General features: G+C 42.4%; 1 protein-coding gene across 2 annotated transcripts in view; it reads right to left on the bottom strand.

Moving 5' to 3' along the window:
- LOC115169645 (solute carrier family 22 member 23) overlaps positions 1 to 14,092 on the bottom strand; it is a 63,566-nt gene extending 49,474 nt beyond the window's left edge. The window contains exon 1 of one of the 2 annotated variants that reach the window (XM_029725470.1): positions 13,065 to 14,092. In XM_029725470.1, coding sequence (XP_029581330.1) covers positions 13,065 to 13,511 — 447 coding nt within the window. In that variant the 5' untranslated portion in view covers positions 13,512 to 14,092. Of the gene's footprint in view, positions 1 to 11,888; positions 12,552 to 13,064 lie in introns of those variants that run through there. The other variant, XM_029725471.1, reaches the window with a different exon arrangement.
- Between the last annotated feature and the right edge of the window lie 677 nt (positions 14,093 to 14,769).

Below are 14,769 nucleotides of genomic sequence, written 5' to 3'. Positions count from 1 at the left end.
TGGTGAATTCAAGACAATTGGGAACTTCCCCCCCCCCCAAAAAAAAAATATATATATATACAAATGCTCAAAAAAATAAAGGGAACACTAAAATAACACATCCTAGATCTGAATGAATGAAATAATCTTATTAAATACTTTTTCCTTTACATAGTTGAATGTGCTGACAACAAAATCACACAAAAATAATCAATGGAAATCCAATTTATCAACCCATGGAGGTCTGGATTTGGAGTCACACTCAAAATTAAAGTGGAAAACCACACTACAGGCTGATCCAACTTTGATGTAATGTCCTTAAAACAAGTCAAAATGAGGCTCAGTAGTGTGTGTGGCCTCCATGTGCCTGTATGACCTCCCTACAACGCCTGGGCATGCTCCTGATGAGGTGGCGGATGGTCTCCGGAGGGATCTCCTCCCAGACCTGGACTAAAGCATCCGCCAACTCCTGGACAGTCTGTGGTGCAACGTGGCGTTGGTGGATGGAGAGAGACATGATGTCCCAGATGTGCTCAATTGGATTCAGGTCTGGGGAACGGGCGGGCCAGTCCATAGCATCAATGCCTTCCTCTTGCAGGAACTGCTGACACACTCCAGCCACATGAGGTCTAGCATTGTCTTGCATTAGGAGGAACCCAGGGCCAACCGCATCAGCATATGGTCTCACAAGGGGTCTGAGGATCTCATCTCGGTACCTAATGGCAGTCAGGCTACCAGTGGCGAATTTGGCAATCTTGGTGTTCTCTGGCAAATGCCAAACGTCCTGCACGGTGTTGGGCTGTAAGCACAACCCCCACCTGTGGACGTCGGGCCCTCATACCACCCTCATGGAGTCTGTTTCTGACCGTTTGAGCAGACACATGCACATTTGTGGTCTGCTGGAGGTCATTTTGCAGGGCTCTGGCAGTGCTCCTCCTGCTTGCACAAAGGCGGAGGTAGCGGTCCTGCTGCTGGGTTGTTGCCCTCCTACAGCCTCCTCCACGTCTCCTGATGTACTGGCCTGTCTCCTGGTATCACCTCCATGCTCTGGACACTACGCTGACAGACACAGCAAACCTTCTTGCCACAGCTCGCATTGATGTGCCATCCTGGACGAGCTGCACTACCTGAGCCACTTGTGTGGGTTGTAGACTCCGTCTCATGCTACCACTAGAGTGAAAGCACCGCCAGCATTCAAAAGTGACCAAACATCAGCCAGGAAGCATAGGAACTGAGAAGTGGTCTGTGGTCACCACCTGCAAAACCACTCCTTTATTGGGGGTGTCTTGCTAATTGCCTATAATTTCCACCTGTTGTCTATTCCATTTGCACAACAGCATGTGAAATGTATTGTCAAATCAGTGTTGCGTCCTAAGTGGACAGTTTGATTTCACAGAAGCGTGATTGACTTAGAGTTACATTGTGTTGTTTAAGTGTTCCCTTTATTTTTGTTGAGCAGTATATAATTGAAGTATAATCATGAGGTTAGTGATCGTCACGTTAGAAAGTCAGAGCTCTAGAAAGAGTTTGACTTGGAAGTTGGATCTAGTTTTTTTCAGCGTTCCCAGTTGTCTTGAGCCCTAGTCAATCGGATTTAGTATTACAGGATGTGGGTAATGTGCTTTTTACTATTGCACATCAGTGATTTTAATAAACGATCCGCATGGGATAAGGCTTCTCACCAAAAATCACTGAGGGAGTATGATTGTAAGTTTGGTCTGTTCCCAGATGTACTTGTCACACACTACTTCTGCCTACCACAACAACAACACACGTGGAAACCGCAGCGGCAATTCAAAATATGGCACCCAAGTCAAAGAAAACCAGGCACTGGACAAGAAAGGAGACAGTATGCCACAAATCTGTGTTGGGGGAGCTGCGCTTTCAGCGCCATTTCGAGGAAATTATTCACAACCATAAAAAGTTTGGGAAGAAATATTTAAGCAGGTGTGTGAGGAATGTCCAGCCGTAAAAATCAACATTTGTCGACGCAGCGAAGTACTGTGAACAAATCAACTATCTGAAAAGAAAGTATCGACAGAGAATTAAGCACAACAACAAAAAATTGCTCAAACCCCCAGTACTGCCCGTACTTTAAAGAAATAGACGCAGTTCTGAGTAAGAGCATATTTTTATTGCATATCTGTTAGGTAGGCTAGCTAGCTAGCTTCTGAATGCATGACTAGTTTGCTGGCCAGCTATCATTAGATAACTAGCGGGATGCATGGCTAGTTAGCTAGCTATAAAAGCTGGCGGTATGTATGGTTAGCTGGATATTTATCAGAAGTATCCCCTTATTGTCCGCCTCTCACGATCCCTGCTCACTCCTTCCTTTCCTCCGATGAGACAGAGGGGAGGACACAGTCTTACACCTGATGACGAAGCTCGAGCCGCAGCGCATCTGCCTCATGCGCAAATTCATGTTGTTCCTATGACCAGAGAAGTGAAATACTCTTTAAAATTAAAATAGACTAATAAAAAAAAACAGGGTTATCGATACACTTGGCTACTCATTTATTGCAGCGCGAGCGGACGTACAGAGAAGCGCGTTTTATGTTTTATAATAGTGTTGAATGAAAACAGTGTTGACAGTGCTGAATAAAATCTTAAACATGAACTTGAACTCATAAAAACAACAGCTCTTTGCTGTATACTTTCACAGTCTCTCTCTGGTCATGATTTTAAAATGTATTAAATCTTACGTAGGCTAGTAGCCTATCAAACTTTGCTGTGGCCAGGGACGTGGAAGCTCTGTAGGAAACTGTGATTTGAGCTGATTGGCCATTGCTCAGTTGGTAGAGCATGGTGTTTGCAACGCCAGCATGGTGTGTGCAACGCCAGGGTTGTGGGTTCGATTCCCACGGGGGGCCAGTACAAAAACAAAAAAAAAATATGTATGAAATGTATGTATTCACTACTGTAAGTCGCTCTGGATAAGAGCGTCTGCTAAAATGATTAAAAAAAATAAAAAAAATCTCCCAGGCTGCCCAGTAGGCAGAGCGCAAGCCTTTATCGTTGGCTTTTCAACAGAAATGTCTGGTGATCAACTAGGAATGTCTTGAAGATCTGTTGTGATTGACCGGTGGGCGACCACTGGTCTAGATAGAATGTGATGAGAGTTTTAAGGCTCTACTCCTGGCTGTGTGATGCTGCTGCCATCTGAATATAATGTAGAATATATGAGCGGCGTGAGATTAAGCAGGGAGCGTGGGAGACCCTCTGTCTCTCTCTAATGATCCGGGCTCGTTTTATTTTATTCAGCTCAGTCCAATTAACTGAGTCCCCGAGGAGCCCAAGGTCTCAATTAGGATGGGCCTCCACATCCACACCAGCCAGTCTGGATCCCTCATCTGCCCCTATCCGCTCCTCCTCTGAACCTAGCGTTATCAAATCCTTCTCTGAACATAGCTATGAGGGCAGAGTTGTACTGAGGAGCACAGTTACTATGCCATGACTATTCAAGGAGATGCTACCGTGTAAATCCATTCTGTTGCTCTACTATTAATATTTAAAGACGATATAGCCAAAGCTCTTATTGCATTATTACTATGTTGTACTATTACTATTCAAGGAAATATATCCTCTTACTGTATTGCTATGCTATGCCAAGGCCTACTCCAAGAGACGTAGCGAAAGTAATTCCTTTGATTTCTCTTAGAAAGCGTTAACCGTCTGAGATAAGACGTTAACGTAGTGTTCCGGTACATTGTGACAGGAAAACGACACCACCTTTCCATGGCGTCGGCACTCCGCTCCACTCCTGAAGGATAGGGAGACAGAATTTTCAACAGATGGAACCATGTGCCATTATGCCCATGTAATCTAAACACACCAAGGACTGCGTTGCCATCACTTTATGTCATCGTGTGTGTCACTTTCTGGTTATAGCATGTCGGACCAGGAGTCTAGGGAAAGGGAGTGGGCTTATAAGGTCCTTTAGTGGGATTGGATTCGTCCATTAGCCTGAGAATAAATTCCTTCTGGGGACGACCTTGTTGGTTTGTGGAATGCTTGCTTGGGAAAAAGGACACCTCTAGTTTTTGTCACCAACTGCTCGGCTGTGTCAACAACTGCCTTGCCCTGGTGCCAGTGTCAACAGGAAAACCAACACAAATATCAGTAGCTATACAATTTAGTCCAAGAGAGGAGATGGAATGATGCAACATTGTTAGATATTGTTAAAAAGGTCCAATGCAGACGTTTGTATCTCAATATCAAATAATTTATGGCCAACAATTAAGTACCTTAATGTGATTGTTTCAACAACAAAAAAAATTGTCAAAAATAGCTTCGCAAAGAGCAATTTCCCAAACAAGAATTCTGAGTGGCGAGCGGAAAACTGAAAACTAGCTGTTATTTATTGGCAGAGAGGTTTGGAATGTGCTTCCTTAATTGTCTATAAACTAATTTACCTTCTGGTGACGTCGCCATGCAGGCCAAACTCCATCCCACCAAAACAGGGTGAAATTTCAGGCGGCCTTTTCAAACAGCTCTTACACTAAAAGGGCATTATCATAATTTTCACAGTATTCCTCCATATTTTGCAAAAAACACAGGGAAATCATGTTTTTGACTGCACTGGGACTTTAATATTGTGGTAATACTACTTTTAGCTGCTGTTATACCTGTGTAGTAAAGCTGTAATTACTATGGTAAAAGAACTTAACAATAGCTTTGTATTTAATGACATAGCAATGCTTTAAAAAATAAAATAAAAAAAGGGTAGGCTATCATATTGTTTAGAGTTTCAATACCAACTCTACCAATCAAAGTGGTATCAAAAAGCTATGCAGACTGCCTGCTGTCCTCTTATCATACAGACATTCCCCATCAGCATCCCTTGAGACACCACAGTAAAATGAAGTGTGGCTAAAGTCTCCCTTGGCTTGTGGTGGAATGAAACGCTGTGCATGCAAGGCTTCTGCATTTTTATCTGCTGCTCATTTAAACAGGGGACATTATCTGTGATTTTAAGATGTCCGAGAATGTGGAGCACGTGCGGTTGCTCGTAGTCATATCACACTGGGCACAATAAATCCATGATTTATTTCAGACAGGTCTAAAGAACCATGATTTAGAGAAAATGTCTATTTCAGAAGAAAAGAATAGCATACTCTGAGTTGTCCTTATGCTAGGTCCTGGTGTGGCTATGCCAAATGGCTGTGGGCTACACTAGTTCATTTAACAGACAAGATTTGCTTTGAATTCCGTGGCATTATTTTATAGTATGAAGAAGAATTGAACAAAGCTGAATAAATATAAAATATTTTCTCCAAACGATTAGAGGTAGTGCACATATGCGGCTATTGTGTTGAGCGGTTAACAAAACAAATAGGTCCTCCTATATGCTGAATTTAGAGTTATTAATGTAACGTTGGGCTATTCGTTTTGATTTTTAATACATTCTAAGGCTGCATGATGAGACTAATGAGGATTTGAAAAAAAAGTCGCTTGAAAGGCACGAGCTCTGCTTTGTTTTTTTTGCGCAGGCTGTACACACTACAATAGTCTCTCATTCACAATTTGACAAGCACTTGATATTGCCTTGAATTTCACAGCGACATCCCCTTTGTGGCCGTAATGCATCCTAGTTCTGCATTGTGCCCTTCTCCCTGAGTGTGCTGCGAATTCAGAAGTGTCTCTCACTTGCATGGCTCTCCGTCACGTGATGGGGTCTTTCTCACAGTCTACAAGTGAAGACAGACTTATTGGGGACGCAACTGAAGGCGTCCTTATCCAATTCCAAGGTGCATAATTGAAGAGATTGGAAGAACTGTCCACATTTACTTTTCGTCAGCCAACAAGATGAGTAGTCTTAACCAACAGCAAAAGCACTAGCCTATGTCAATCTACTATCCCCCATAGTACAAAAGTCAACCTACTCTGTTCTGTGCGAGAAATAAATATTCCAAACATAGTCTGGGAAAGTTGTGGGATGCGATAGATCCCAAATTAATACAACCAATAGCATTAAAAAAAACTGTACGTTTAGCTTAAAATGTTATCAAAAGTGACCGGAAATGCAATTATAAAATGTAAGGCTTTTATTATAAAAAGGTGCATTTAAGGTGAAAATTATCTTCCTCAAACTTGAAACTCATGCGCTGCTTATATATGCCAGTTAGACTCTACACCCCTTGTAAAGCAGATTATTATGCTTAATTTTAAGAATTCATTTGGCCACTTTAGTTATACAAACCGTATTAAAACATATAGGCCTATGGGCTAGGCAACATGAGGTGTGTGACTATGATTTTTAAATTCACACAAAAAAACACATTGTTTCTTATGCAGGGCATCATTCAAGTGATAATACTGTATATAACTCACAAGTGATTAGCTAATGTTGGCACCGATCAGACTATTCTTGATTTAATCTTCTCTTTAAATATACGTGTGACATTTGTTTTGATGTAGAATGGACCATTATCATGCACCTGTATCAAAACGGGCAGTGGGATAAAATACATGACATCTATGCACTTAAATAGCGAATGGAGGACACTTTTCCCCGTGGTTCATTTTCATGCCAGCCAGGTAGGCTATTCTCCTGTTTTAAATATAAGCAATGTGCTTAATATTAGGAAAGTTGAGAAATAAATATACTAAGCCTATAGAAAGCTGATGGTATCCTCCTCTTTTTAATAGAGGCCATCAACTCTGTTATCTCCCGCAATTACATAGCCTATAGAAATTTTGCACAAGATGAGTTCATGGGCACCCATGAAGTGTTTGATTAGATTTTCAAATGCATTTGCATTGATGTCAGGGTGATTAGAGGGACAATAGAGTGCTGAGTACCAGCAGTTATCAAGTTTGGTAGGTTACTAATTACCAGCAGCAGCATCAGAGCTTGGAGAAGTCTAATTACCGTGACTAAACAGTCATGTGGAATTTGACTGCTTTCATGACTCGTGATCGCCGGTGTGGCGGTAATACGGTCACTGCAACAGCCATAGGTACAACCACTTTGTATAGTACTGAGAGGCTTCAAAACCAGCCTCTTTATCAAGCTGGTCCTCTTATGCCTTTGAGCAGCAAAATGTCAGGTCTAGGTCAACATAGAGCAGACTACAGTGTCTCCCATCTCCAGTCCTCAAGTACCAACAGTACATTTTTTTTGTAACCCTCAACAAGCACACCTGATTCAACATGTGAACTAATCATTAAGCATGTGATGAGTTGAATTAGGTCTGTTTGTCCCTGGGGCAACAACAAAAATGTGTACTTATGGACTGGAGTTGAGAGACACTGGACTGGATGACGCATCTGTGTGTAAACGGGTGTATTTGAAGTACAGTGTTTGATTACGAATGTGTACCTTCAACAGAAACCTATCAAACTCTACTGCCCCTTCCTTCCCAGCCCCCATGGAGATGGATATACTAGGCTACTTTTAAAAAAAAGTTTGCTTTCGACAGGTGTACACACACACACAAATGACAGGGACACAGGACATAGCATTTAGAATGTAGTAATACGTGACCTTAAAGTTCAGTTTTCAACCTTTTTGATAAAAAATATAAATCATTAACTCAGTCCAGAGGATGTTTAGTTTATCTATGTAGAACTTACTACACATCAGAAAGGAATTACTGGGACAAAGTGTAACTACAAAGCCCAACAAACAATTAGGGGGTGTCCAACATTGGCCTAAAGTCGTAGTTTTGTTGCTGATGTGCAGCCCTCCAAAAACGACAGAAAAGGCCACATGACTGGCATCTCTGCTATGGATGTACTCTTATACCGCTAGGGGTCCATGAGAAGAATGCCAAATAATTTCTCAATATCTTCTCACAGAAAGACACCCTTTTGTGAAATAGTAGGCCTTATGAGGTCTATTTTGAATGTGCAAAATCATGTTTTTTTGTCACTATTTGGGTTAAAAAATATATATATCTAAGCCTAGTATATAATAATAATAATAAAAAATAAATACATTTTATTTGGTGGACACCTTCCAGGGTACTCAAGGACATCTTATATTAAAAGTAGGGCTACATAAAATCAAGTGCAGTTAGTACATAAGATCATCAAATCAAGTGCATCAAAGTGCAATTTTAAATTAATGGACCAGACAAAACAGGACAGATAATGAGGAGGGGTTGGGTAGAGGATACAGTTTAGACTAGAGGGTAAGGGTTTAGGTTTACGGGGTTGGGAATAGGTTACAGACCGGGTTTAGGGTAAGAGTGTGGGCTGGGGGTACACATAGGTATACGGGGGGGGTAGGACAGAATTAATCCTAAACTATAGGTCAGGGGAAGGCAACCCTTAGCTCAGTTGGTCAGGTGTGGTGACTAGTTGGAACAAATTCACGCAGTCTACGGCACTCCATGAACAGGGTTGCCTACCCCTGCTTTGTAGGTGAGGAGTGTCTTAAAGTTAATACGGGATTGCACAGGGAGCCAGTGTAGATTGATTAGGATTGGTGTGATGTGTTCGGTTGGCCTGATGCGGGTGAGGATTCTGGAAGCAGAGTTCAGTTGAAGTCTGTTGGTGAGGGTACCAGTGAGGAGAGCGTTGCAATAGTCCAAACAGGAAGTTCCTGAGTCATGGATGAGGGTTTCGGTGCTGGAGGCTTAGATCTAGGCCTGTGTGGATCAATAAACACCAGAGGAACTGAACTACAACTGAACTAAGCGGTATACCATATTTTATGATATACCGGTAGTGATGCAGGGACCGGTTTGGGTTTTTACTTTACCTTCTATACCGGTATTTGAATGTTTGGTCTGTTAAATGTGATACGCCATGTTTAATGTCAATTTTTATAGTTTACTTCGCTACTTGAGTCATCTCTCTCCGCACCACTTTCCACACAGACCTAGCCACGCCCCCTGTCACTCAAGGAGCGCATTTGATGTTCCTCAACCACGAGAGACTTGCGTTCAGTCTGCATGATCAATGTAGCACATGCAACAATGTTGATAACGATGCTGTTTTCACTTTGCTTCTTAATATAAATCCACTAGCGTTCTATAATGACAGTATTAGTTTGTGTTTCTTACATCAGCAAACAGCTAGTTTGTCTTTTCTTAGCAAGTTGCCCTAAATCTTGTGAGATGCTAATAGCCACTAATGCTAATAAATGTACTGAGTAAGAGCAAACGTAGCTAGCTAATACAGCCTGATAATACCAGTGATGGTGTAGACCTAAATCAGCATGTTGTTTGTGCAACAGTATCTTCTAAATCAAAGAGGAATATGCAAAGCAAGAAAACGTTAGCTACATGAAGTAGCTAAGAGAAAACATGCAATGCAGCTAAAGCATACAGGGTCCCCTAGGAAACACTTATCAACACTTTAGTTCCTACCCTGTCACAATAACTCCTCCCTGGGGAAATTCTCTCAATTGAGCAGTGGTGTAAAACACTTAAGTAGTACTTGAAAGTATTTTTACTTAAGTCATTTTGTTTGGTATCTGTACTTTACTATTTTTGACAACTTATACGTTACTACATTCTTGAAGAAAATATTGTACTTTTTACTCCATATATTTCCCCTGGCACCTAAAAGTACTTGTTACATTTTGAATGCTTAGCAGCACAGGAAAATGGTTCAATTCACACACTTGTCAAGAGAACATCCCTGGTCATCTACTGCCTCTGATCTGGAGGACTCACTAAACACACATGATTTGTTTGTAAATGATGTCTGAGTGTTGGAGTGTGCCCCTAGCTAGCTAGCTAGCTAGCTAGCTAGCTAGATAGATAGATAGATAGATAGATATATACTGCTCAAAAAAATAAAGGGAACACTTAAACAACACAATGTAACTCCAAGTCAATCACACTTCTGAGAAATCAAACTGTCCACTTAGGAAGCAACACTGATTGACAATAAATTTCACATGCTGTTGTGCAAATGGAATAGACAACAGGTGGAAATTATAGGCAATTAGCAAGACACCCCCAATAAAGGAGTGGTTCTGCAGTTGGTGACCACAGACCACTTCTCAGTTCCTATGCTTACTGGCTGATGTTTTGGTCACTATTGAATGCTGGCGGTGCTTTCACTCTAGTGGTAGCATGAGACGGAGTCTACAACCCACACAAGTGGCTCAGGTAGTGCAGCTCATCCAGGATGGCACATCAATGCGAGCTGTGGCAAGAAGGTTTGCTGTGTCTGTCAGCGTAGTGTCCAGAGCATGGAGGTGCTATCAGGACACAGGCCGGTACATCAGGAGACGTGGAGGAGGCCGTAGGAGGGCAACAACCCAGCAGCAGGACCGCTACCTCCGCCTTTGTGCAAGGAGGAGCAGGAGGACCACTGCCAGAGCCCTGCAAAATGACCTCCAGCAGGCCACAAATGTGCATGTGTCTGCTCAAACGGTCAGAAACAGACTCCATGAGGGTGGTATGAGGGCCCAACGTCCACAGGTGGGGGTTGTGCTTACAGCCCAACACCGTGCAGGACGTTTGGCATTTGCCAGAGAACACCAAGATTGCCAAATTCGCCACTGGCGCCCTGTGCTCTTCACAGATGAAAGCAGGTTCACACTGAGCACGTGACAGACGTGACAGAGTCTGGAGACGCCGTGGAGAACGTTCTGCTGCCTGCAACATCCTCCAGCATGACCGGTTTGGCGGTGGGTCAGTCATGGTGTGGGGTGGCATTTCTTTGGGGGGCGCACAGCCCTCCATGTGCTCGCCAGAGGTAGCGTGACTGCCATTAGGTACCGAGATGAGATCCTCAGACCCCTTGTGAGACCATATGCTGGTGTGGTTGGACCTGGGTTCCTCCTAATGCAAGACAATGCTAGACCTCATGTGGCTGGAGTGTGTCAGCAGTTCCTGCAAGAGGAAGGCATTGATGCTATGGACTGGCCCGCCCATTCCCCAGACCTGAATCCAATTGAGCACATCTGGGACATCATGTCTCGCTCCATCCACCAACGCCACGTTGCACCACAGACTGTCCAGGAGTTGGCGGATGCTTTAGTCCAGGTCTGGGAGGAGATCCCTCAGGAGACCATCCACCACCTCATCAGGAGCATGCCCAGGCGTTGTAGGGAGGTCATACAGGCACATGGAGGCCACACACACTACTGAGCCTCATTTTGACTTGTTTTAAGGACATTACATCAAAGTTGGATCAGCCTGTAGTGTGGTTTTCCACTTTAATTTTGAGTGTGACTCCAAATCCAGACCTCCATGGGTTGATAAATTGGATTTCCATTGATTATTTTTGTGTGATTTTGTTGTCAGCACATTCAACTATGTAAAGGAAAAAGTATTTAATAAGATTATTTCATTCATTCAGATCTAGGATGTGTTATTTTAGTGTTCCCTTTATTTTTTTGAGCAGTATATATATATATATATATATATATATATATATATATATATATATATATATATATATATATATATATATAAAAAGATGCCATCTGGTTTGCTTAATATAAGGAATTTGAAAGTATTTATAGTTTCACTTTTGATACTTATGTACATTTTATCAATTACATTTACTTTTGATACTTATGTGCATTTTAAACAAAATACTTTTAGACTTTAACTCAAGTAGTATTTTACTGGGTGACTTTCAATTTTACTTGAGTCATTTTCTATTAGCGTATCTTTACTTTACTCAAGTATGACCATTGGGTGCAGGAACTGCAGAAATGATAAAAGTGCTGACATTTGTTGAAGTTGAACTGAACAGTATAAAACAATCAGAATGGAGAAAGACTCATTGAAATCACTTAGAATGTATGTGTTGCCACCATAGGATCACTAACTACTCAAAGCAAATGTAGACCTTTTATTATTCAAAATAAAAATACCGTCATACCGTCCATTTTTTTTTTAAATACCACGAATTAATATTTGGGCCATATTGCCCAGGCCTAATCTGAACTATCAACAATTAAAAATAAGATGGAAACTGTGCAGAAATCCCATTACCTGATGTTGGATGACTACAGTCCTTGATACAGTAGTCTAGTGTATACTTTTCAGATATAAATTCAGAAAGAAAGAAAGCAAGCAAGCAAGCAAGGCTGACTAGTGTTGGCGTGTTAAATTAGATATATGGCAGGTGACAATAGCAAAATAGGGAAGTCGTTATTCTCGGGAGGCGCGCGCGGGAGAGCACTAATGAGCATGACAGTACATGCCCTTTGCTCTAAATCAAAGCTCGAGTATCACTTTGGTCTGGGTCTTTATGACCACGGGCACATTCCGCCGTGGTCAGAGATCTCTCCACTATAGCTCACACCTCGTCAGCTGCTCCGAAGAGTAATGTCATGTTGGCATGTTAAAATGAAAATCACAGAACCGCCCACATAGTGCTAGTTGACCATTATTATTCTTAGCCCCGTGAACAGATTATTAATGCACTCAGTGCAGCAGCTCATTTTATTATACGGGGATAGCCCACTGTGGAAAAATCCTTTCCTGGGCTTGTTGCGCCAGTAGGATATTGGAGGCTGCAATGCCTGAACCAGCCATATGTTTTGACTCCTATGAAGGTGTGACGGTTAAGCCAGGTGCTGGTCTGTATCAAAATAATATTATATTATGAGACCAGTGGCGGTTCTAGACCATTTCAAACTGGGGGTCCAAGCTGGGGCCAGTTGTACTGTTAGAGGGACCAGTTACATTAGACGTTATTGTTGTCATATCGTTTTCTTCACTGCATTGCAGGCATTATCAGGCAAAATACCATGTTCATAATCATCATCGTTGCCACTGTCTAATAACGGATGTAAAAAAAGAACGATAGCAAAAATTAGTTATGTAAAAATTATTTCATACTCCACATTTAGAAGGGCCACAAGGGGGTCCAAAATTGTTGTCACAGGGGCACTGCCCCCCCCCCCCCCCCCCCAGAACCGCTAGTGTATGAGACCACAATACATGGAATAGGTCTATAGTCCTACAATAAAACAATGTGAAAACGACAAAGCCCTTATCTGGTAAAGCCCTTATGGCTGTGGGTAACCCGCCACAATATGCTGATAGCCCATTATAAATCAATTGACCCAATGCACCTCATCTGAAAAGAGGGAGGAATGTATATGACACAATATAAACTGGAAATGCAGTCCTAATTGCTCAATGTCAGGCTACGAAACTTACCTTGGTAACCACATTCTGAATGAGTCCGGTATGCAGCTCAAACGTCCACTCTTTGCACATACAATGTTGCAGATGCCTGGCCGTTACATTGTGGGTGCCATTGGTATAAACGTACGCCGCTGTTCGCGGAAAACTATTATTTGCCCCATGAAATAAAGGACTTCTAGTCAAATTAGTCGTGTTTGCCATAGGCGGAACACATGTGTTGTTCGGTTGGGCAAGAAGGAATTCATCAGAGTACTGGCTGAATCCAATAAATAACGCCGGAATCCATGTCAGCACGATTAGCTGTCTCTGGTACTTCCCAAATCCCCCAAGAAAAGGCAAGACACAACTGTCAATGCGTGTGAGCAATCCCGGCGACTCTGTTTCGGGGGACACAAAACCGTTCTCCGATTGATGGTCCTCGGTATCGAGCTGTACCACGGCCATCGCGGTTTCGCTCATGGATGCGTCTGTAGTGCAGCCGAGTTGGCAATGCTGCCGGGAGACTCCACACTGCGTCAATAACCCCGCTCTGGTGGTGACTGCGGTGCGTAGGCAATCACTGAAATTGAAGCAAGACGCACTTCTTTATGACCAGGAAGCTGCTCGCTCCCTGTGATCCTGTTTAGGTGGACTCCCCGCACTATTATCACTGAAGGAAGAGCGCTTATTTGGCTGACAGCAAGCAGGTTTAAATGCAGGCTGGCAAATGTCCTATATTAGAACAGACAAGCGCGAGAACATGCGGCGAGGGAAGTTTTTAATCACCAATATTTCCCATCTGCTGGATACATCTCGTTTACATAGAATTTGATCAACCTATCTGTGTGAGCTGTGCCGGAAGAAGTAGTAAACCAAGGGAGGGAATACAACCTTGCCCCTTACACGGTTGCACGTACAGGTAACACACCTGCCCAAATACAGTCATTTAGAGTAGCCTATAGCGTTCAGAGTTAAATAGTCACATGTACAAGGTTGCAGATGTAATTACAGAGTACAGTACACTCATTGAGCTCTGACTTCTTGTAAACACAAGCCTATTCCCTCTTTTCCTGTCAAGTCATCCGCTGTATCAAAAGTTAATGCTTTTTTAATCATTTACACAGCGGTGGAGTACCACGGATTCTGTTTGCAGAATAAGATAAGCGGAACTTTGAGCAACCTTCCACCCTTGTCCGTCGCATACACCTACAGGGTGCATAACAATAGACTAGTGGTGGGTCGTTTGCTAGGAACGTCACTTTTTTTAACAGCTGTTTTTGAGAACGTCGGGAACAGAATCGCATCTGTGAAAGAGCCTTTCATTTGGCTTCCGATTTGCATATTGTTACTATTGCTTTTTGAGCTCCAGATATCGATTATCCGCAGATAAATTAGTCTATATAAAAGACATTGATGGTAATTCCTCAGCTCAGGAACAATACGGGAGGAGAGCGTCATTCTGGTCTGCACAAATAATTTCAGTAGGCTACCTTAAAAACAAATCTCTTTTTTTGCAGGCCATCTAATAATTTGGTCAGGTAAACATGTATTTATCTCACGATGTGATATCCTTCAAAATAGTGACGTTAACTGATGAAGATTATCTCATAGAACAAAACGTATAAGATTTCCCTAAACCTGTGTTTACCACAGACCTTATTTTGGCCTTCAATCAAATCCCCCCAAAAAACATACATTTCCCCATAGGCTTTGGCCAACGAGCCATGATGAGTGCCTA

The sequence above is a fragment of the Salmo trutta genome, chromosome 31 (assembly GCF_901001165.1).
Source record: "Salmo trutta chromosome 31, fSalTru1.1, whole genome shotgun sequence".
In the NCBI taxonomy this organism is placed as follows: domain Eukaryota; kingdom Metazoa; phylum Chordata; class Actinopteri; order Salmoniformes; family Salmonidae; genus Salmo; species Salmo trutta.
Note: the sequence above shows the minus strand (reverse complement) of the source record. Positions and strands in the feature narration are given on the sequence as shown.